This window comes from Oncorhynchus nerka, linkage group LG13, assembly GCF_034236695.1.
Source record: "Oncorhynchus nerka isolate Pitt River linkage group LG13, Oner_Uvic_2.0, whole genome shotgun sequence".
Classification (NCBI taxonomy): Eukaryota; Metazoa; Chordata; class Actinopteri; order Salmoniformes; family Salmonidae; genus Oncorhynchus; species Oncorhynchus nerka.
In genome coordinates this window covers 84,875,758-84,898,645 of record NC_088408.1, presented here as the reverse complement: position 1 = coordinate 84,898,645, position 22,888 = coordinate 84,875,758, and the positions used below count along the sequence as shown (strand labels likewise).

General features: G+C 48.1%; 2 protein-coding genes across 3 annotated transcripts in view; one reads left to right on the top strand and one right to left on the bottom strand.

Annotated features, from left to right (window-relative positions):
- LOC115140293 (inactive carboxypeptidase-like protein X2) overlaps positions 1-4,744 on the top strand; it is a 32,642-nt gene extending 27,898 nt beyond the window's left edge. Inside the window, exons 17-22 of the mRNA XM_029678602.2 lie at positions 1,859-2,323; positions 2,424-2,554; positions 2,815-2,954; positions 3,054-3,153; positions 3,367-3,533; positions 3,623-4,744. Of these exons, the coding sequence (XP_029534462.2) occupies positions 1,859-2,323; positions 2,424-2,554; positions 2,815-2,954; positions 3,054-3,153; positions 3,367-3,533; positions 3,623-3,994 (1,375 nt within the window). The 3' untranslated portion in view covers positions 3,995-4,744. The remainder of the gene's footprint in view (positions 1-1,858; positions 2,324-2,423; positions 2,555-2,814; positions 2,955-3,053; positions 3,154-3,366; positions 3,534-3,622) is intronic.
- On the bottom strand, positions 4,548-17,872 carry pold2 (polymerase (DNA directed), delta 2, regulatory subunit). 2 transcript variants are annotated; one of them, XM_029678603.1, is made up of 11 exons: positions 17,731-17,872; positions 17,149-17,389; positions 16,927-17,048; positions 16,686-16,809; positions 16,431-16,545; positions 15,923-16,121; positions 15,657-15,737; positions 15,379-15,536; positions 14,972-15,099; positions 9,538-9,639; positions 4,548-5,268 (listed from the first exon to the last, which is right to left on the bottom strand). In XM_029678603.1, the coding sequence occupies exons 2-11, from the start codon at positions 17,381-17,383 to the stop codon at positions 5,108-5,110; spliced, it is 1,425 nt and encodes a 474-aa protein (XP_029534463.1). In that variant the 5' UTR covers positions 17,384-17,389; positions 17,731-17,872; the 3' UTR covers positions 4,548-5,107. The 2 variants fall into 2 exon arrangements, with proteins under 2 accessions (XP_029534463.1, XP_064882861.1); XM_065026789.1 differs by having other exon boundaries at positions 16,927-17,042.
- Between the last annotated feature and the right edge of the window lie 5,016 nt (positions 17,873-22,888).

Here is a 22,888-nt window from a genome sequence, read left to right as displayed (position 1 = left end):
CTCTCATTCTCTCGCTCTCTCCCACTCACTCTCATTCTCTCGCTCTCTCCCACTCACTCTCATTCTCTCGCTCTCTCCCACTCACTCTCATTCTCTCGCTCTCTCCCACTCACTCTCATTCTCTCGCTCTCTCCCACTCACTCTCATTCTCTCGCTCTCTCCCACTCACTCTCATTCCCTCGCTCTCTCCCACTCACTCTCATTCTCTCGCTCTCTCCCACTCACTCTCATTCTGTCGCTCTCTCCCACTCACTCTCATTCTCTCGCTCGCTCCCACTCACTCTCATTCTCTCGCTCTCTCCCACTCACTCTCATTCTCTCGCTCTCTCCCACTCTCATTCTCTCGCTCTCTCCCACTCACTCTCATTCTCTCGCTCTCTCCCACTCACTCTCATTCTCTCGCTCTCTCCCACTCACTCTCATTCTCTCGCTCTCTCCCACTCACTCTCATTCTGTCGCTCTCTCCCACTCACTCTCATTCTCTCGCTCTCTCCCACTCACTCTCATTCTCTCGCTCTCTCCCACTCACTCTCATTCTCTCGCTCTCTCCCACTCACTCTTATTCTCTCGCTCTCTCCCACTCACTTTTATTCTCTCGCTCTCTCCCACTCACTCTCATTCTCTCGCTCTCTCCCACTCACTCTCATTCTCTCGCTCTCTCCCACTCACTCTCATTCTCTCGCTCTCTCCCACTCACTCTCATTCTCTCGCTCTCTCCCACTCACTCTCATTCTCTCGCTCTCTCCCACTCACTCTCATTCTCTCGCTCTCTCCCACTCACTCTCATTCTCTCGCTCTCTCCCACTCACTTTTATTCTCTCGCTCTCTCCCACTCACTCTCATTCTCTCGCTCTCTCCCACTCACTCTCATTCTCTCGCTCTCTCCCACTCACTCTCATTCTCTCGCTCTCTCCCACTCACTCTCATTCTCTCGCTCTCTCCCACTCACTCTCATTCTCTCGCTCTCTCCCACTCACTCTTATTCTCTCGCTCTCTCCCACTCACTCTCATTCTCTCGCTCTCTCCCACTCACTCTTATTCTCTCGCTCTCTCCCACTCACTCTTATTCTCTCGCTCTCTCCCACTCACTCTTATTCTCTCGCTCTCTCCCACTCACTCTTATTCTCTCGCTCTTTCCCACTCACTCTTATTCTCTCGCTCTCTCCCACTCACTCTCATTCTGTCGCTCTCTCCCACTCACTCTCATTCTGTCGCTCTCTCCCACTCACTCTCATTCTGTCGCTCTCTCCCACTCACTCTCATTCTCTCGCTCTCTCCCACTCACTCTCATTCTCTCGCTCTCTCCCACTCACTCTCATTCTCTCGCTCTCTTCCCACTCACTCTCATTCTCTCGCTCTCTTCCCACTCACTCTCATTCTCTCGCTCTCTCCCACTCACTCTTATTCTCTCGCTCTCTCCCACTCACTCTTATTCTCTCGCTCTCTCCCACTCACTCTTATTCTCTCGCTCTCTCCCACTCACTCTTATTCTCTCGCTCTCTCCCACTCACTCTTATTCTCTCGCTCTCTCCCACTCACTCTTATTCTCTCGCTCTCTCCCACTCACTCTTATTCTCTCGCTCTCTCCCACTCACTCTCATTCTCTCGCTCTCTCCCACTCACTCTCATTCTCTCGCTCTCTCCCACTCACTCTCATTCTCTCGCTCTCTCCCACTCACTCTTATTCTCTCGCTCTCTCCCACTCACTCTTATTCTCTCGCTCTCTCCCACTCACTCTTATTCTCTCGCTCTCTCCCACTCACTCTCATTCTCTCGCTCTCTCCCAATATCGCTCTTCCTGCACTCTCTTTATGGCAAACCAAATAAACTATCAACGAAATCTAAATCATTCTTCTAGGTTCGAGGATGAGTATGACAGAGGGGCAGATTGGGATAGAGGCTACGACCGTGAGGAGCCAGAGGATGATGATAGAAACAGGGGATACCAGGAACCAGAAGAAGAGCGTTGGAACAGGGGATACCAGGATCCCGAAGAGGACCGGCGGAACAGGGGATACCAGGAACCAGAAGAGGACCGGCGGAACAGGGGATACCAGGAACCAGAAGAGGAGCGTTGGAACAGGGGATACCAGCAGCCGGAAGAGGACCGATGGAACAGGGGATACCAGGAACCAGAAGAGGAGCGTTGGAACAGGGGATACCAGCAGCCGGAAGAGGACCGGCAGAACAGGGAGCTGGAGGAGGAGTGGAGGGGGCAGGGCTATGGCCACAGAGAAGAGGAAGAGGAGGATAACAGAGGGGGACATCAGGAAGCAGAGCCTGAGGATGAACCCAGGACCACGGCAGACGCCTCCTTTTTCAGGTGTGTAGCCTGAAGGTAACCACAGGTCAACAATCAGAATATCCCACATATCTGACTATCTGAGTGTGTGTGTGTGGGTGTGTGTGTATGGGGCCATCAGGTGGCTGGCTATCTCCTACGCCTCCACTCACCTGTCCATGACATACACTTCCCATGGCTCCTGTCACGGCGATGACATCACTGGCGGCGTCGGAATCATCAACCGCGCCAAGTGGAAGCCCATCACAGGAAGTGAGTACACAGTCAAACCGACAACATCCCTTTCCCTTACATTGTTGTCTGCTGTTCAATAAGGAATTTGTTAGTCAACATTACATTCAGTAGTTCAACAAGGTTAAACCGTGTAATGAAACATGAATCAGTCATCAGAGTAAAGTACCCACTTTTGAGGACAATGCCACTCTCTGGTGGCCAATAATTGCTACCTTTGTCTCTCCCTCCCCCTTTCTCCTTCCCATCTCTCCCTCCCCCCTATCCTCCTCCGTCCTCAGGTATGAATGATTTCAGCTACCTGCACACTAACTGTCTGGAGCTGTCAATGTTCCTGGGCTGTGATAAGTTCCCCCATCAGAGTGAGCTGGTCATTGAGTGGGAGAAGAACAGAGAGGCCATGCTCACCTTCATGGAGCAGGTAATCACACACACACGCACAATTTACCAAACACACCTAGTCATGGAGTGGCTGTATAGTGACCGTGACCCTTTGACCCCTGGTTTTCACTTCACCCAGGTACATCGTGGGATCAGGGGCGTGGTGAAAGACAATGAGGGGAACCCCATCACTAATGCCACAGTGTCTGTAGAGGGGGTCAACCATGATGTCACTACAGGTGGGTACAGTGTCAGCCATACCCCATACTGCCTCCTGCATTACTGCTTAACAAATCAGTGTTGCCATGCACCGCCATATTGGCAGATTCATGAAACCTCAGGTGAGCACTATTGAGCACTGCTGTCCCTTTGCCCCCGAACAAACCAAAAGCACTCCAGGAGCCTGCTATCCTCACTGAATGTGCAGTCTAACCCCTCTCCTCCCTCCACAGCTGTAACAGGGGACTACTGGCGCTTGTTGAACCCAGGTGAGTACCGTGTGACGGTGCGGGCAGAAGGCTTCACCCCCCTGACCAATCTGTGTGTGGTGGGCTACGAGCCAGGGGCAACTACCTGCAGCTTTAACCTGGCCAAGTCCAACTGGGACCGCATCAAACAGGTGGGTACTGCTACACCTACAATGAGGTTACCCATTAGCCCTTTGAGAGCCAATGAAGCGCTATATAAATACTATCAATTCATCAACAGATCATGGCCCTGCACGGCAACAAGCCCATCCGCTTGCTCAGCCACGGCAACGGTGGAACACGACGGAACACCGCCTCCAACGGTAACAGCCGTGTGGTGCATAACAATGGCGCTGCCGCCAATGAACCTGAGACGAGTCGCATGCGCCAGCAAAAGCGGAGGCTCGGCCGCCTTCGTCGTCTACGACAACAGAAACTGATGAGATCGACAACAACTTTGCCCCCGACAACCACGCCGGTTCCCACGACAACAGAGGCAGAGCCCACCACTGCCTGGTACGACTCGTGGCTCATAGGAGAGGGGCAAACATCAGCGCCAGAAGGTTTCACAGACTCCATCTTGGATTACAACTACGAGATCGACGATTACTAAGGGTAACACCAAGACCGTGTTCCAATACATCCTTTCTCCCCATTTCCTTAAAATAATCAAGGTAGGGAGGGAAGAAGTTGAACAGGACCAATTTGTCAGTCAAGCCCAGACTGTTAACTCAATTCCTGGACAATTAAGTGACCCCTTGAAAATCTGAGTGGACTGGATATGTTTAAGCAATATGGCTTAATCTCCAATAGGATAGACTCTCTCCCTCCTATATTACTGAACCCATCCATTCTTTCAGATCTACAAATGGGCCACAAGAAGCGTTTAGGTATATTTACAGAAACTCAAAAGGAACAATGATGTTGAATAGTCAGGCACACACGCTAATGTCAAGTGTTCTGTATAACTGCTTGAGTAGGTCTTTTGATACAAAGTTCAACACAAATGAAAATGTCAGTACCGATATCTGGGAAGGTCCTTTTACACCAATACAAGGCCTTCCTAGAGAATGTGCTTCAGAGATCATGTATATGTGCTGGTTGTAAATTAAATGTATTTTTACCACCTCCACCCCTGAAGAGTAAAAACAAAGAAGCAAAATGTATTTCTTTGAAAAGTGAGGATTTATTTACATTATTTTCACCCATGACAGCAAAACCATAATACCGACAGACATTAAAATGTTAACTTCACAAAATGTTAGTTGAAGGTTGAGAGAACTCGAGAGATTTTCTGAAATGTTCCTCATAACGTAGCTGAGGAAAGTTCTTTTTTCAATGAATAAAGGCTCATTTACGTACAGCATTTGTGTTTTGTTCTTCTTCATGACATCATCTACTGTACCAAAATGGAAACAATGTGTGTTGACAAATACAGGAGTCTGGGCACCGGTACACAAACAAAGCGCTTCATTAGACAGTCCGTTCCATCACACACACCTTTCATTAGCAACATGTTTCCTTCTACTCAAACAGTACTGGGATGACTGCACAGCATCATTGATCCTCCATATTTACTATATATATAATGACTGATATCTTTGCTGATCAAGAGAAACCAATGAGACTTCAGCAGACACTTTAAAAACATGTTTTATAGTGTACAACCTGATTCCATTTGAGGACCAGGGGAAGGGGCTGAGGACAAAGATTGTGTGTTGCTCCTTCAGTGGCTGATGTTCATCTCACTCTCCTCATCATCACCAGCAGAGAAGGAAGAGAAGCGGATTGGCTCACACTCCAGAGTCCGGAGGTTGACCAGGCAGGCTGTCTGAGTGCTGCTGAACTCTGGAATAGCCACCAGGAGGACTTCCTGACCTTCAGCACCTAGGGAGGGTGGGGCATGTAACTGGTCATTAGATTACACCCCATGTCACCCATGCAACTACAGTACACCAGTTGCTAAAACATATGTAGATCGCAAAAGATCCCATAAAATGTACACTGAACATTTTGTTAACAGAACAAGTGTTGTTCCCATGTTTCATGAGCTGAAATAAATGATGCCAGAAAATGTTGCATACAAAGCGTTTACATCCCTGTTAGTGAGCTTTTCTCCTTTACCAAGATAATACATCCATCTGACAGGTGTGGCATATCAAGAAGCTGATTAAATGGCGTGATCATTACACAGGTGCACCTTGTGCGGGGGACAATAAAATACCCCTATAAAATGTGCAGTTTTGTCACACAACACAATGCCACAGATGTCAAGTTTTAAGGGAGCGCGTAATTGGCATTCCGACTGCAGGAATGTCCCCCAGAGCTGTTTCTAATTGATAATTTAATGTTTTTCTCTACCAACCAGCAACCTCCAATGTTTTAGAGAATTTGGCAGTACGTCCAACCGGCCTCACAACCGCAGACCACATGTATCCACACCAGTCCAGGACCTCCACATACGGCTTCTTCACCTGCGGGATTGTCTGAGACCAGCCAACCGGACAGCTGATGAAACTGGGTTTGAACAACTGAAGAAATGTTGCACAAACTGTCAGAAACCGCCTCAGGGAAGCTCATCTGCATGCTCGTCGTCCTCAGCAGGGTTTTGACTTGACTACAGTTCAGCGGTGTAACCGACTTCAGTAGGCAAATGCTCACCGTCGATGGTCACTGGCACGCTGGAGAAGTGTGCTCTTCACAGGTGAATCCCGGTTTCAACTGTACCGGGCAGATGGCAGAACAACATGTATGGCGTTGTGTGGGCGAGCGGTTTGCTGATATCAATGTTGTGAACAGTGTGCCCCATGGTGGTGGGGTTATGGTATGGGCAGACCTAAGCTACGGACAACAAATTCGTTTTATTGATGGCAATTTGAATGAACATAGATACCATGATAAGATCCTGAGGCCCATTGTCGTGCCATTCATCCGCCGCCATCATCTCATGTTTCGCATGATAATGCACAGCCCCATGTCGCAAGGATCTGTACACAATTCCTGGAAATGTCCTGCATACTCATGAGACATGTCACCAACTGAGCTTGTTTGGGATGCTCTGGATTGACACGTACAACAGCATGTTCCAGTTCCCGCCAATGTCCAGCAACTTCACACAGCCATTGAAGAGCAGTGGGACATGGGCTGTTGCAGTGAATGTATTACCAGTCATGACCGCAGTAAAATTCCATGTGCCCGTTGAGTCATGGTAATCTCCTTTAAGGCACTCTGGACATGCTTTGGTAGTACCCAACCTGATAACTACCATCAGGTCTTAATGGCCTGGTACTCAGGACTGTATTGTCCCTCGAACCACACATCCAACACTTAGGCCTATCACACTTCTAAAACTCACCGCACTATGATCAATTTGAAGAAAAGTTCAACAGGGGGTTGAAACTGTAAAAACATGGTTGCTGTGGATGTTGTTTCAAAGCCTAAACTCAACGAAATGGACAGCGCTTTAGAAGGTGATGATTCATGCAAAACACCTTCAAGCATACAGTGAGGGAAAAAAGTATTTGATCCCCTGCTGATTTTGTACGTTTGCCCACTGACAAAGAAATGATCAGACTATAATTTTAATGGTAGGTTTATTTGAACAGTGAGAGACAGAATAACAACAAAAAAATCCAGAAAAACACGTCAAAAATGTTATAAATTGATTTGCATTTTAATGAGGCAAATAAATATTTGACCCCTCTGCAAAACAGGTCAGACGTTTCTTGTAGTTGGCCACCAGGTTTGCACACATCTCAGGAGGGATTTTGTCAGGTACCAAAATGTCTATCCATGAGTCTGGGAGAACGTACAGCCCTAGGCAATGCGGTTGGTTCATTGACTGAAGGGCGGCTTAGAGTTAGCCTACAATTATAGTGAATTTGTATTTGAATAGTCTAGTAATAAGGCATTTTTTTATATTTTCATAATTAATTGGGTGACATTACCTTTAGCTATACAGAATCTCACCACCATGCCTTTCCATCTCCTACTCCTTCTCCAGCGCGGCCTGTCAACTGTCAACAGTTCAGTGAAATATGTTTTCTTTGCGGAAACATGCTACTATCGATGTTCCCGAACAAATTTCACTTGGTTTCCCATATTAAGCACTGGGTAGCTGCAGGAACAAGGTTGGAAAACCCATGGCATACAGAGTTTGGGCGGAATATCACCAGTCAGGCAGCGAGAGCATGCTTCTCAAACAGTGGTTGATGCATGGAGTGAAATAAGTGATGTTATATAAATTTTTCAGCTGCCATATTAAGCACACGCGCCGCTATAAAACCCAAGTAGCCTACGAAACGGACCGGGCGGGAAAGCACGCGGCCTCCATTCATTATTCTAGTGCATACAGATTACAAGTCTTTTCCCCCTGCCATTTGGATAATGGGCCATTCTAATCTGAAACGAATGTTAAATATAGGTAAAGGCAAGATTAAATTGGAGGATAGTCTGATGGGTGAAAATATGAGCACTTGATGAGAGAACAACTGTGCAGCCTGAGGCAAGGAACAGAGCGCAAACTTTGTTTTGCTACTTTCTCAAATCATCAAAAGCCTATAGTCGCACCATGCAGTCCATATATGTTGATTTCTAAGGTTTGTATCATTCACAACTAAAGTTGCCAAATAACTAAATCTAGCATATAGGACCCGTTTCAAATGATTTATGCTCAATATATTCACATCACATGCAAACTCCCTCTGCAATGGAAAAAAATATCCTTTCTATTTTATTCAGCCAAATTCAAATGATATTCTTCTTACTATAAAATCATATAAAAAAATGGCACGGGACTTAAACATATATTGTCAGATAAATGAACAGTATGATGCATAGCCAGATAACATAGGCCTACAGTAGGCCAACTCCTATTCTATTTACCTGAAATACACAAAAGTATTTGGACACCCCTTTAAATGAGCGGTTTCGGCTATTTCAGCCACACCCGTTGCTGACAGGTGTATCAAATTGAGCACACTGCCATGCAATCTCCATAGACAAATATTGGCAGTAGAATGGCCTTAGTGAAGAGCTCAGTGACTTTCAACGTGGCACCGTCATAGGATGCCATCGTTCGAACAAGTCGATTTGTAAAATTTCTGCCCCGGTCAACTGTAAGTGCTGTTATTGTGAAGTGGAAACGTCTAGGAGCAACAACGGTTCGGCCGCGAAGTGGTAGGCCACACAAGCTTACAGAGCAGGACTGCTGAGTGCAGAAGCGCGTAAAAATAGTCTGTCCTCGGTTGTAACACTCACTACCGAGATCCAAACTGCCTCTGGAAGCAACGTCAGCACGAGAACGGTTCGTCTGGAGCTTCATGAAATGGGTTTCCTTTGCCGAGCAGCCGCACACAAGCCTAAGATCATCCATACGCAATGCCAAGCGTCGGCTGGAGTGGGGTAAAGCTTTCCACCATTAGATTCTGGAGCAGTCGAAATACGTTCGAGTGATAAATCACACTTAAATCACACACTGGAAGTCCGATGGACTAACCTGGGTTTGGCGGATGCCAAAGTGTAAAAAATAATAATAATATCATAATGTTTCTTTAGACCTGACCAAAATAAATCAAGGATTTATTGTGATGGTGAACATTCAACTAATTTATTCAACTTTATTAAGGCACGCATCAGCTGGCGTGTATGTGTGGAAGCCTGGAGATGCTGAACGTGCTTATCTTAATTCACGGTAAATTACTGTGAGACAGGCAGTCTTTTGCATGACAATAACCATCTGACAAAATTTGATGACTGCCACAGCCCTAATGTGGGACAACATTTCACAGGCCACAATCAACAGTCTGGTCAACTCTATGTGAAGGCGATGTGTCGTGCTTCATGAGGCAAATGGTGGTCACACCAGATACTGACAGGGTCGTGGATCAAGAAACCTATCTGTGACCGACAGATGCATATCTGTATTCCCAGTCATTTGAAATCCATAGATTAGGGACTAATTTACTTATTTCAATTAACTGATTTCCTTATATTAACTGTAACTCAGTAAAATCTTTGAAATTGTTGCATGTTGCATTTATATTTTTGTTCAGTGTAGAAAGGACTGGCAACTATCAGTGTGTAATACTGGACCAGCACAGTGCAATGCTCCAATGTGAATAAACAGCCAGGTTTCCAGTAACAGTGGGGACTCACCGGTGATGCGTTTGGCCTGGTAGGAGGGGGCGTTGCCACTGAAGTAGACATGAGGACATTCCTCCAGGATGAAAGGGTCCTTCAGGTAGAATGGATAACACCCTGAGAGAACACCAGATAAGACATGTACTTTAGTCTGCACAACCGGAGAGAGTGAGGGAGAAAGTGTGTGTGTGTGTTCTTACCCAGTGGGTCAGGTATGAGGTGTGTGTGTTCTTACCCAGTGGGTCAGGTATGAGGTGTGTGTGTTCTTACCCAGTGGGTCAGGTATGAGGTGTGTGTGTGTGTTCTTACCCAGTGGGTCAGGTATGAGGTGTGTGTGTGTGTTCTTACCCAGTGGGTCAGGTATGAGGTGTGTGTGTGTGTGTGTTCTTACCCAGTGGGTCAGGTATGAGGTGTGTGTGTGTTCTTACCCAGTGGGTCAGGTATGAGGTGTGTGTGTGTGTTCTTATCCAGTGGGTCAGGTATGAGGTGTGTGTGTGTGTTCTTATCCAGTGGGTCAGGTATGAGGTGTGTGTGTGTGTTCTTATCCAGTGGGTCAGGTCACGAGGTGGCAATGCCCCCTTTGTTTGTATCCCTAATTCTGTCCCACAATCTGCCCCCTCCGTCATGCCCAACCGATTTGTTGTGCTTCATTCATGCAACTCCCTTGCACGCATCATATGTACTTCAAACACATTTTACCAGTTGAAAATAAACAGAAGGGCAGGGTCAATTTGACCGTTTGGGTTTATACTTTCAAAGTTAGCTACTACGAAGAAACTTTTTTCACCGAGCAGCTGGGGGTGAGGTGTGTGTTCATACCCAGTGTGTCAGGTACAGTAGGGGTGAGGTGTGTGTTCATACCCAGTGTGTCAGGTACAGTAGGGGTGAGGTGTGTGTTCATACCCAGTGTGTCAGGTACAGTAGGGGTGAGGTGTGTGTTCATACCCAGTGTGTCAGGTACAGTAGGGGTGAGGTGTGTGTTCATACCCAGTGTGTCAGGTACAGTAGGGGTGAGGTGTGTGTTCATACCCAGTGTGTCAGGTACAGTAGGAGTGAGGTGTGTGTTCATACCCAGTGTGTCAGGTACAGTAGGAGTGAGGTGTGTGTTCATACCCAGTGTGTCAGGTACAGTAGGAGTGAGGTGTGTGTTCATACCCAGTGTGTCAGGTACAGTAGGGGTGAGGTGTGTGTTCATACCCAATGTGTCAGGTACAGTAGGAGTGAGGTGTGTGTTCATACCCAATGTGTCAGGTACAGTAGGAGTGAGGTGTGTGTTCATACCTAGTGTTTCAGGTACAGTAGGAGTGAGGTGTGTGTTCATACCTAGTGTGTCAGGTACAGTAGGGGAGAGGTGTGTGTTCATACCTAGTGTGTCAGGTACAGTAGGGGTGAGGTGTGTGTTCATACCTAGTGTGTCAGGTACAGTAGGGGTGAGGTGTGTGTTCATACCTAGTGTGCAGGTACAGTAGGGGTGAGGTGTGTGTTCATACCCAGTGTTTCAGGTACAGTAGGGGTGAGGTGTGTGTTCATACCCAATGTGTCAGGTACAGTAGGAGTGAGGTGTGTGTTCATACCTAGTGTTTCAGGTACAGTAGGAGTGAGGTGTGTGTTCATACCTAGTGTGTCAGGTACAGTAGGAGTGAGGTGTGTGTTCATACCTAGTGTGTCAGGTACAGTAGGGGAGAGGTGTGTGTTCATACCTAGTGTGTCAGGTACAGTAGGGGTGAGGTGTGTGTTCATACCTAGTGTGTCAGGTGCAGTAGGGGTGAGGTGTGTGTTCATACCCAGTGTGTCAGGTACAGTAGGGGTGAGGTGTGTGTTCATACCTAGTGTGCAGGGGTGACAGTGTGTCAGGGTAGGAGGTGTGTGTTCATACCCAGTGTGTCAGGTGTCAGTAGGGGTGAGGTGTGTGTTCATACCTAGTGTGTCAGGTACAGTAGGGGTGAGGTGTGTGTCATACCTAGTGTGTCAGGTGCAGTAGGAGTGAGGTGTGTGTTCATACCCAGTGTGTCTGAAGTAGGGGTGAGGTGTGTGTTCAAGGTAGTAGGGGTGAGGTGTGTGTGTGTTCATACCCAGTGTGTCAGGTGCAGTAGGAGTGAGGTGTGTGTTCATACCCAGTGTGTCAGGTGCAGTAGGAGTGAGGTGTGTGTTCATACCCAGTGTGTCAGGTACAGTAGGGGTGAGGTGTGTGTTCATACCTAGTGTGTCAGGTACAGTAGGGGTGAGGTGTGTGTTCATACCCAGTGTGTCAGGTAGGAGTGAGTAGGTGTGTCAGTGAGGTGTGTGTTCATACCCAGTGTGTCAGGTGAAGTAGGGGTGAGGTGTGTGTTCATACCCAGTGTGTCAGGTGCAGTAGGAGTGAGGTGTGTGTTCATACCCAGTGTGTCAGGTGCAGTAGGAGTGAGGTGTGTGTTCATACCCAGTGTGTCAGGTACAGTAGGGGTGAGGTGTGTGTTCATACCCAGTGTGTCAGGTACAGTAGGGGTGAGGTGTGTGTTCATACCCAGTGTGTCAGGTACAGTAGGGGCGAGGTGTGTGTTCATACCCAGTGTGTCAGGTACAGTAGGGGTGAGGTGTGTGTTCATACCCAGTGTGTCAGGTACAGTAGGGGCGAGGTGTGTGTTCATACCCAGTGTGTCAGGTACAGTAGGGGGAGTGAGGTGTGTGTTCATACCCAGTGTGTCAGGTACAGTAGGGGTGAGGTGTGTGTTCATACCCAGTGTGTCAGGTGCAGTAGGAGTGAGGTGTGTGTTCATACCTAGTGTGCAGGTACAGTAGGGGTGAGGTGTGTGTTCATACCCAGTGTGTCAGGTGCAGTAGGAGTGAGGTGTGTGTTCATACCCAGTGTGTCAGGTACAGTAGGGGTGAGGTGTGTGTTCATACCCAGTGTGTCAGGTACAGTAGGGGTGAGGTGTGTGTTCATACCCAGTGTGTCAGGTGCAGTAGGGGTGAGGTGTGTGTTCATACCCAGTGTGTCAGGTGCAGTAGGAGTGAGGTGTGTGTTCATACCCAGTGTGTCAGGTACAGTAGGGTGAGTGTTCATACCCAGTGTGTCAGGTGTGTGTTCATACCCAGTGTGTCAGGTACAGTAGGAGTGAGGTGTGTGTTCATACCCAGTGTGTCAGGTACAGTAGGGGTGAGGTGTGTGTTCATACCCAGTGTGTCAGGTACAGTAGGAGTGAGGTGTGTGTTCATACCCAGTGTGTCAGGTACAGTAGGAGTGAGGTGTGTGTTCATACCCAGTGTGTCAGGTACAGTAGGAGTGAGGTGTGTGTTCATACCTGAGTGTGTCAGGTACAGTAGGGGTGAGTGTGTTGTTCATACCCAGTGTGTCAGGTACAGTAGGGGTGAGGTGTGTGTTCATACCCAGTGTGTCAGGTACAGTAGGGGTGAGGTGTGTGTTCATACCCAGTGTGTCAGGTGTGTTCATACCCAGTGTGTCAGGTACAGTAGGGGTGACAGTAGGGGTGAGGTGTGTGTTCATACCCAGTGTGTCAGGTACAGTAGGGGTGAGGTGTGTGTTCATACCCAGTGTGTCAGGTACAGTAGGAGTGAGGTGTGTGTTCATACCCAGTGTGTCAGGTGCAGTAGGGGTAGGTGTGTGTTCATACCCAGTGTGTCAGTGAGGTGTGTGTCATACCCAGTGTGTCAGGTACAGTAGGAGTGAGGTGTGTGTTCATACCCAGTGTGTCAGGTGCAGTAGGGGTGAGGTGTGTGTTCATACCCAGTGTGTCAGGTGCAGTAGTGTGTGTTCACCCAGTGTGTCAGGTGCAGGGGTGAGGTGTGTGTTCATACCCAGTGTGTCAGGTGCAGTAGGAGTGAGGTGTGTGTTCATACCCAGTGTGTCAGGTACAGTAGGGGTGAGGTGTGTGTTCATACCCAGTGTGTCAGGTACAGTAGGGGTGAGGTGTGTGTTCATACCCAGTGTGTCAGGTGCAGTAGGGGTGAGGTGTGTGTTCATACCTAGTGTGTCAGGTACAGTAGGGGTGAGGTGTGTGTTCATACCTAGTGTGTCAGGTGCAGTAGGAGTGAGGTGTGTGTTCATACCCAGTGTGTCAGGTGAAGTAGGGGTGAGGTGTGTGTTCATACCCAGTGTGTCAGGTACAGTAGGGGTGAGGTGTGTGTTCATACCCAGTGTGTCAGGTGCAGTGAGGTGTGTGTTCATACCCAGTGTGTCAGGTGCAGTAGGAGTGAGGTGTGTGTGTTCATACCCAGTGTGTCAGGTACAGTAGGGGTGAGGTGTGTGTTCATACCCAGTGTGTCAGGTACAGTAGGGGGAGGAGGTGTGTGTCATACCCAGTGTGTCAGGTACAGTAGGGGTGAGGTGTGTGTTCATACCCAGTGTGTCAGGTACAGTAGGGGTGAGGTGTGTGTTCATACCCAGTGTGTCAGGTACAGTAGGGGTGAGGTGTGTGTTCATACCCAGTGTGTCAGGTACAGTAGGGGTGAGGTGTGTGTTCATACCCAGTGTGTCAGGTGCAGTAGGAGGAGGTGTGTGTTCAGTGTGTCAGGTACAGTAGGGGTGAGGTGTGTGTTCATACCCAGTGTGTCAGGTGCAGTAGGAGTGAGGTGTGTGTTCATACCCAGTGTGTCAGGTGCAGTAGGAGTGAGGTGTGTGTTCATACCCAGTGTGTCAGGTGCAGTAGGAGTGAGGTGTGTGTTCATACCCAGTGTGTCAGGTGCAGTAGGGGTGAGGTGTGTGTTCATACCCAGTGTGTCAGGTACAGTAGGGGTGAGGTGTGTGTTCATACCCAGTGTGTCAGGTACAGTAGGGGTGAGGTGTGTGTTCATACCCAGTGTGTCAGGTGCAGTAGGAGTGAGGTGTGTGTTCATACCCAGTGTGTCAGGTGCAGTAGGAGTGAGGTGTGTGTTCATACCCAGTGTGTCAGGTACAGTAGGAGTGAGGTGTGTGTTCATACCCAGTGTGTCAGGTGCAGTAGGAGTGAGGTGTGTGTTCATACCCAGTGTCAGGTGCAGTAGGAGTGAGGTGTGTGTTCATACCCAGTGTGTCAGGTGCAGTAGGAGTGAGGTGTGTGTTCATACCCAGTGTGTCAGGTGCAGTATGGGAGAGGTGTGTGTTCATACCCAGTGTCAGGTACAGTAGAGGTGAGGTGTGTGTTCATACCTAGTGTGTCAGGTACAGTAGGGGAGAGGTGTGTGTTCATACCTAGTGTGTCAGGTGCAGTAGGAGTGAGGTGTGTGTTCATACCTAGTGTGTCAGGTACAGTAGGGGAGAGGTGTGTGTTCATACCTAGTGTGTCAGGTGCAGTAGGAGTGAGGTGTGTGTTCATACCTAGTGTGTCAGGTGCAGTAGGAGTAGAATTGTCTTGACTTAGAGGCTACTGGTTCATTTTGAACTGTCCAGTGTGTGCGTGTGCGTTTTCCTAACCTCGCCCCACATTTACTTAAATGTAAATGACTTAAATGAGTGAGGTGTGTGTGTTCATACCCAGTGTGTCAGGTGCAGTAGGGGCGAGGTGTCTAAGCCTCAGTGTATTCTCCAGTATCTCCAGGTGACTGTCCATGCTGCTGTACTTCTGGATGTCTTTCACATTCTGCCCTGACGTCCCCAGGATCCTAAGGCACACAGGGAAGACCTTTGCATTGGCTCCTTACAGACAACTTCACATGACATACACAACCCAACTTACACCTAGCTAGCACATATCTGTAGTAGAAAGGGCATCAGGAAATACATTAGCTCGCTTAATGGAAAAGGTTATGGCAATAAAAAAATCCCATTTGAAAACAGTGACCACATTACTCTTCCACAGAGAATGCTTTGTGAAGTTGGTCAAAACAAACAAAATGTTTCCAAGCCCTAAGTCCAGAAGCCCCAGGGTTGATGAGACTCACCTCACCCCGTCCAGGGTGGCCTGGTGTGGGTTGGAGGCCAGCTGCAGGGTGGGGTAGGAGGAGGAGAGGGGGAACATACAGTGGTGTAGGGGCTGCTGGGGCAGGGTATAGTTAGTAGGATCATACTGGCCCGGCATCACATCCACTGGAACTGACGACTAGGAGAGGAGGACACACTTCAGATAACTGAATGAATGGCACATTCTATGGCAAACTAGATAAATACTGCCCAGGCTGTGACATCCCTGGTGTAGGTGGTAGGAATCTCTGGAACTCACCACCAGCTGCATCAGCATCTCATCCAGCAGACGCATGGCATCCACAGTGCCTGCCTGGGTTTTCTTAGTCAAGTATTTAGCCTGGAGGGACAATACACAGTTAGGAAAACATTGCACGCACGCACACTGGACAGTTCAAAATGAACCAGTAGCCTCTAAGTCAAGACAATTCTACTATAATGTAGGTATAAGTGTAAGCTACGGTAATAGCTCACTTACTCATCAACTGAAATGAATGGATGTCACAGCTAAATAAGTCCCCTCACCTTGGTGGATGCGTCCTTGTCCTGTGTGCTTTGGCTCAGAAGGTTCCCGGCCAGTAGAACCCTGGAGATTGTTGATGCACCACTCTGCTCCCCCTGGTCACCTAGGTGACCCGTTACCATGTCAACAAGCAGCTGTAAAGCCAGCATACTGTCTGCATGACTACCGCCCAGACCCAAACCTGACAACAGCAGCACAAACCTACACACAACATAATATATTAGTTTAGTGTTGTCACAATACCACATTTTCCATGGCAAAATAGAAAAAGCAGACTCTACGCTTTGGTCCTTTAAAACCTACTTTTGTTAAATATTGTGTGCTATAGTTTGTAAAATAAACCCATGTGACTCTGGGTGACAACACAAGGCTGTTTAATCCAACATTAAGACTGTTTTCCTCTAGAATTTAGGTCCGCTTCCTGTTTAGTTTCCTTTGCAGTGTTGTGATACTGGTACACTTCTAAAGTTTGACATTTCACAAGGTTTGGTATGGTGTGTGTGTGTGTACCTGTCTGAGCTGAGAGTGGTTCTGGGGGCCTGCGGGGGGAGGTCAGCAGTACAGAAATCATCCACTGTGAATTTCCCATCATTCTTTTCTGCACCATAAATAGCAATAACACTACCTAAGAGTGAGAAAGGAGAGCGAGAAACATAAATAATAAAAACAACAAAACAAAGGAGGCGGTCATAATTACTACATGAAAACTGAGACAAGCTTGTCTATCCTGATACACTAGGTAGAAGGTACAGAGGAGACAGAAACCTGTGACAAACTTGTCCACATCAATATTGCCCTCTAGTTTGATCCTCTGCAGCTCGTCCTCCAGTATCAACTCATCTGATTCGCTGATGTACCTCGTGCGCGGAGGCTGGGGCAGCAGATTGTGCTAAGAGAAAGAGATGTTGTTGAAGAGTTACTACCAGAACCAGTATACAGACTTTGGCAAACGATCCTGTTTGTTTCATGACAATCAACGTCTGATTTTATGTTAGCAACTTCTTACTTCTTCACTGATTTCCTTCAGAATGGATGGCTGCAGTTCCATGTGCTTGAACAGGGTTCCCACAATGCAACACTGCTCACCCATCTGCAGATCACACAACTTCCTGATCCTTACATCTGCACCTGACAGGGAGGGAGTCAGGACAGAGTTAACTCTCAGCAAGGTATTGGTGTATGAACTGTTGCAGCAAATTGGAGAGCTAGGTGTCAACCCTGCACTTACCCCATTTCTGCTGGGCCCTCTCCGTGAGCAGGGGGCTCATCTGCATGAGTCGTGTGGCGTAAATGTGCGCATACTGGCGGTTGAAGCTGCGCTCCCCCAGCTTGAAACGCTCAGAGCAGGGTGAGTATGCCGGCTTGACCCTGTCAAACACGGAGGGCTCCTGGTCCTCGGAGCCAGGACGACACAACAGAAGAGAACAGGAACCCTCCTGAGGGGCGCTTACCTCAGAGAACATGGCTGCCTGGGGAGACAGTTATTAAGTTAAACACATGATATGGGATCTTGCATTGCAGCTGTAATGAACACGGTATCCTTGCTAGTTTAGGTAGTTTGAACAGGGCTTAAACACAGTCCATATGCCATCTCCACTACTGCTAACTAAACCTCAACTCAGCTCATAAATAGTTACAATGATTGTAACGTGGTCTGCAAATGTGAGTGTGGTTATTAACGTTAGCTCGCTAATACGTTAGCTTCCGTTAGTTAGCTACCTAAGCTAGCTGCTAACGTCTTGTTGTTGTCAACAAAAGCAGTGTCCTGCGAAAACAGAAAAACGTCAATGCGTTAAAGTATTTACATTACCTTTATTGGCCTTTTATTCGTGACAAAAATGCGATTTTGTTGAAATGCACGTTTACTTTTGGAGAGGAGTTTGTTCTTTCAAAAGAGCATAGCTTACTTAGATATCTCCCGCGAAATTTGACTGTTACCCGGCGCGTACGTCGACGTTGCACAACGTCTTTACGTAAACAGACAAAACAGTCAGACATGTTTGTAAGGTCAAAACGGAGTTTTGAGTTCTTGGACGTCTTATTATACGTCCTCTAAACCAGGGTTCTCCAACCCTGTTCCTAGAGAACTACCATCCTGTAGGTGTTCACTCCAACCCTGTTCCTGGAGAGCTACTGTCCTGTAGGTGTTCACTCCAACCCTGTTCCTAGAGAGCTACCGTCCTGTAGGTGTTCACCCCAACCCTGTTCCTGGAGAGCTACTGTCCTGTAGGTGTTCTCTCCAACCCTGTTCCTGTAGAGCTACTGTCCTGTAGGTGTTCACTCCAACCCTGTTCCTAGAGAGCTACCGTCCTGTAGGTGTTCACCCCAACCCTGTTCCTGGAGAGCTACTGTCCTGTAGGTGTTCACTCCAACCCTGTTCCTGTAAAGCTACTGTCCTGTAGGTTTTCTCTCCAACCCTGTTCCTGTAGAGCTACTGTCCTGTAGGTGTTCACTCCAACCCTGTTCCTGTAGAGCTACTGTCCTGTAGGTGTTCACTCCAACCCTGTTCCTGTAGAGCTACTGTCCTGTAGGTGTTCACTCCAACCCTGTTCCTGTAGAGCTACTGTCCTGTAGGTGTTCACTCCAACCCTGTTCCTAGAGAGCTACCGTTCTGTAGGTGTTCACTCCAACCCTGTTCCTAGAGAGCTACCGTTCTGTAGGTGTTCACTCCAACCCTGTTCCTAGAGAGCTACCGTCCTGTAGGTGTTCACTCCAACCCTGTTCCTGGAGAGCTACTGTCCTGTAGGTGTTCACTCCAACCCTGTTCCTAGAGAGCTACTGTCCTGTAGGTGTTCACCCCAACCCTGTTCCTGGAGAGCTACTGTCCTGTAGGTGTTCACTCCAACCCTGTTCCTAGAGAGCTACTGTCCTGTAGGTGTTCACTCCAACCCTGTTCCTGTAAAGCTACTGTCCTGTAGGTGTTCTCTCCAACCCTGTTCCTGTAGAGCTACTGTCCTGTAGGTGTTCACTCCAACCCTGTTCCTGTAGAGCTACTGTCCTGTAGGTGTTCACTCCAACCCTGTTCCTAGAGAGCTACATGATGGTAGCTCTCTAGGAACAGGGTTGGAGAGCCCTGCTCTAAACTATTCAGCTCACTTCCTCCCGAATGTATGCCCACTGGCAGTGGGCCATTGCTATGGTAAGGAGGAGTTATTATGTTACATTAATAGAGGGAATGTGTGTATCTAGCCATAACAGCTGGAAGTAGGGGTGCTGAGGGTGCAGCACCCCCTGAAAATGTAAAAAAAAAAAAAAAAAAGAGCTGGGCCTTTACTTGTTCTGTATTAGCAGTCCCAGAAAACTATCTCAGCACCCCCAAACTACTTCCTGCGGCTATGCATCTATCTATCAGAATATGGCACACCCACACACAACACGTTTTGACCAGAGAAGAAGCATACCCATTGAGTGAATAGAATAAGCAGTTGGTAGGTGTGTGCCGTGACATTGAGGACAGTCACACACAGTTATCCACATCGTGTCAATAAAAAACATGATTCAGCATGTCACAAGGTGTCACAATCACACCTGTGTGTGTGTGTGTTTGTCATGCCCTCATTGTCTGTTCTTTTTCTTCTCAATAATGGTTATTTTTCTAATTAGCTAATCCCATACATTACTTTATACAGTAATAAATTAAGTATTATTCATGATCATGCCATAATAACCAAATATGTTACTTCCTGATCCAATTGTTTTGTTTTTATTTTATTTCACCTTTATTTAACCAGGTAGGCCAGTTGAGAACAAGTTCTCATTTACAACTGCGATCTGGCCAAGATAAAGCAAAGCAGTGCGACACAAACAACACAGAGTTACACATGGGATAAACAAATGTACAGTCAACAACACAATAGAAAAGTCTATATACAGTGTGTGCAAATGCAGTAAGATTAGGGAGGTAAGGCAACAAATAGGCCATAGTGGTGAAATAATTACAATTTAGCAGTTAGACACTGGAGTGATAGATGTTCAGAAGTAAGTAAGTACAGCTACTGGGATGAAAAGGAGCAAAAAATAAATAACAATATGGGGATGAGGTAGTTGGGTGGGCTATTTACAGATGGGCTGTGTACAGGTGCAATGATCGGTAAGCTGCTCTGACAGATGATGCTTAAAGTTAGTGAGGGAGATATAAGACTCCAGCTTCGGTGATTTTTGATATTTGTTCCAGTCATTTGGCAGCAGAGAACTGGAAGGAAAGGCGGCCAAAGGAGGAGAGGGCTTTAGTGAAATATACCTTCTGGAGCGCGTGCTATGGGTGGGTGCTGCTATGGTGACCAGTGAGCTGAGATAAGGCAGGATTTTACCTAGCAAAGACTTATAGATGACCAGGAGCCAGTGGGTTTGGCGACAAATATGTAGCGAGGGCCAGCCGACGAGAGCGTACAGGTCGCAGTGGTGGGTGGTATAAGGGGCTTTGGTGACAAAACGGATGGAGCTGTGATAGACTACATCTAATTTGCTGAGTAGAGTGTTGGAGGCTATTTTGTAAAATGCATCGCCGAAGTCAAGTATCGATAGGATAGTCAGTTTTACGAGGGTATGTTTGGCAGCATGAGTGAAGGATGCTTTGTTGCGAAATAGGATGTCGATTCTAGATTTAATTTTGGATTGAAGATGCTTAATGTGAGTCTGGAAGGTGAGTTTACAGTCTAACCAGACATCTAGGTATTTGTAGTTGTCCACATATTCTAAGTCAGAACCGTCCAGAGTAGTGATGCTAGGCGGGCGGGCGCGGGCAGCGATCGGTTGAAGAGCATGCATTTAGTTAACTTGCATTTAAGAGCAGTTGGAGGCCACGGAAGGAGTATTGTATGGCATTGAAGCTCGTCTGGAGGTTTGTTAACACAGTGTCCAAAGAAGGGCCAGAAGAATACATAATGGTGTCGTCTGCATAGGGGTAGATCAGATAATCACCAGCAGCAAGACCAACATCATTGATGTATACAGAGAAAAACTACAGAGAATTGAACCCTGTGGTACCCGCAAATCAAATGTTATTTGTCACATACACATGGTTAGCAGATGTTAATGCAAGTGTAGCGAAATGCTTGTGCTTCTAGTTCCGACCATGCAGTAATATCTAAAGTAATCTAACCTAACAATTTCACAACTACCTTACACACTAGTGTAAAGGAATGAATAAGAATATGTACATAAAAATGGCCGAACGGCATAGGCAAGATGCAGTAGATGGTATAGAGTACAGTATATACATATGAGATGAGTAATGTAGGGTATGTAAACATTATATAAAGTGGCATTGTTTAAAGTGGCTAGTGATACATTTATTACATCAATTTTCCATTATTAAAGTGGCTAGAGATGAGTCAGTATGTTGGCAGCAGCCACTCAATGTTAGTAATGGATGTTTAACAGTCTGATGGCCTTGAGATAGAAGCTGTTTTTCAGTCTCTCAGTCCCCGCTTTGATGCACCTGTACTGACCTCGCCTTCTGGATGATAGTGGGGTGAACAGGCAGTGGCTCGGGTGGTTGTTGTCCTTGATGATCTTTTTGGCCTTCCTGTGACATCGGGTGGTGTAGGTGTCCTGGAGGGCAGGTAGTTTGCCCCCGGTGATGCGTTGTGCTGGAAGACACCAGCAAGGACACCAGCAGGAGGACACCAGCAGTACAAACCCACTGAAGCTCCATGGTTAATCCCTGTAGCTGTATGAGACAATCCCTGGCGTGATGAAGCACCTCCAAGGACCTCACAATGCCGTCTTCAGCCACTACCAGGCCATGGAAGCTTTCATCGGGGAGGAGGTGGAGGGACACAGGCAGGACCTGGACCCCAGGCACCTTCCTCATAGAGACATAGAATGTAAGCGGCTCTTTCTGTTACTCTGACGTTATTTACCCCCAATGATGAGTTTTGAAAATGTTGATTTGTGATTGATGAACCCCTCCCCTGACAGCACAGGGTTTGACCTGGCCAACCTGGTGCTGTGTTATCTGAGACCACCTCCACCACCCTGCTCTGAGACCTGCTCTGAGACCTGCTCTGAGACCACCTCCACATCCCTGCTCTGAGATCACCTCCACCTCCCTGCTCTGAGACCACATCCACCTCCCTGCTCTGAGACCACCTCCACCACCCTGCTCTGAGACCACCTCCACCACCCTGCTCTGAGACCACCTCCACCTCCCTGCTCTGAGACCACCTCCACCTCTCTGCTCTGAGACCTGCTCTGAGACCACCTCCACCTCCCTGCTCTGAGACCTGCTTTGAGACCACCTCCACCACCCTGCTCTGAGACCTGCTCTGAGACCACCTCCACCTCCCTGCTCTGAGACCACCTCCAACTCCCTGCTTTGAGACCACCTCCTCCACCCTGCGCGGAGACCTGCTCTGAGACCACCTCCACCTCCCTGTTCTGAGACCACCTCCACGCTCTGAAACCACCTCTACCTCCCTGCTCTGAGACCACCACCTCCCTGCTCTGAGACCTGCTCTGAGACCACCTCCACCTCCCTGCTCTGAGACCACCTCCACCTCCCTGCTCTGAGACCACCCTCACCTCCCTGCTCTGAGACCACCTCCACCTCCCTGCTCTGAGACCACCTCCACCTCCCTGCTCTGAGACCACCTCCACCGCCCTGCTCTGAGACCACCTCCACCACCCTGCTCTGAGACCTGCTCTGAGACCACCTCCAGCACCCTGCTCTGAGACCCGCTCTGAGACCACCTCCACCACCCTGCTCTGATACCTTCTCTGAGACCACCTCCACCTCCCTGCTCTGAGACCTGCTCTGAGACCACCTCCACCTCCCTGCTCTGAGACCACCTCCACCACCCTGCTCTGAGACCACCCCCCCGCCCTGCTCTGAGACCTGCTTTGAGACCACCTCCACCACCCCGCTCTGAGACCTGCTCTGAGACTACCTCCACCTCCCTGCTCTGAGACCTGTTCTGAGACGACCTCCACCTCCCTGCTCTGAGACCTGCTCTGACACCACCTCC

Coding starts and splice junctions, on each gene's coding strand:
- pold2 (XM_029678603.1), bottom strand. CDS start 17,383: ATGTTCTCTGAGGTAAGCGCCCCTCAGGAGGGTTCCTGTTCTCTTCTG. Junction 16,810..16,926: donor TGAAGGAAATCAGTGAAGAA/GTAAGAAGTTGC, acceptor TCTTTCTCTTAG/CACAATCTGCTGCCCCAGCC. Junction 5,269..9,537: donor CCAGGCCAAACGCATCACCG/GTGAGTCCCCAC, acceptor CACCCTCCCTAG/GTGCTGAAGGTCAGGAAGTC.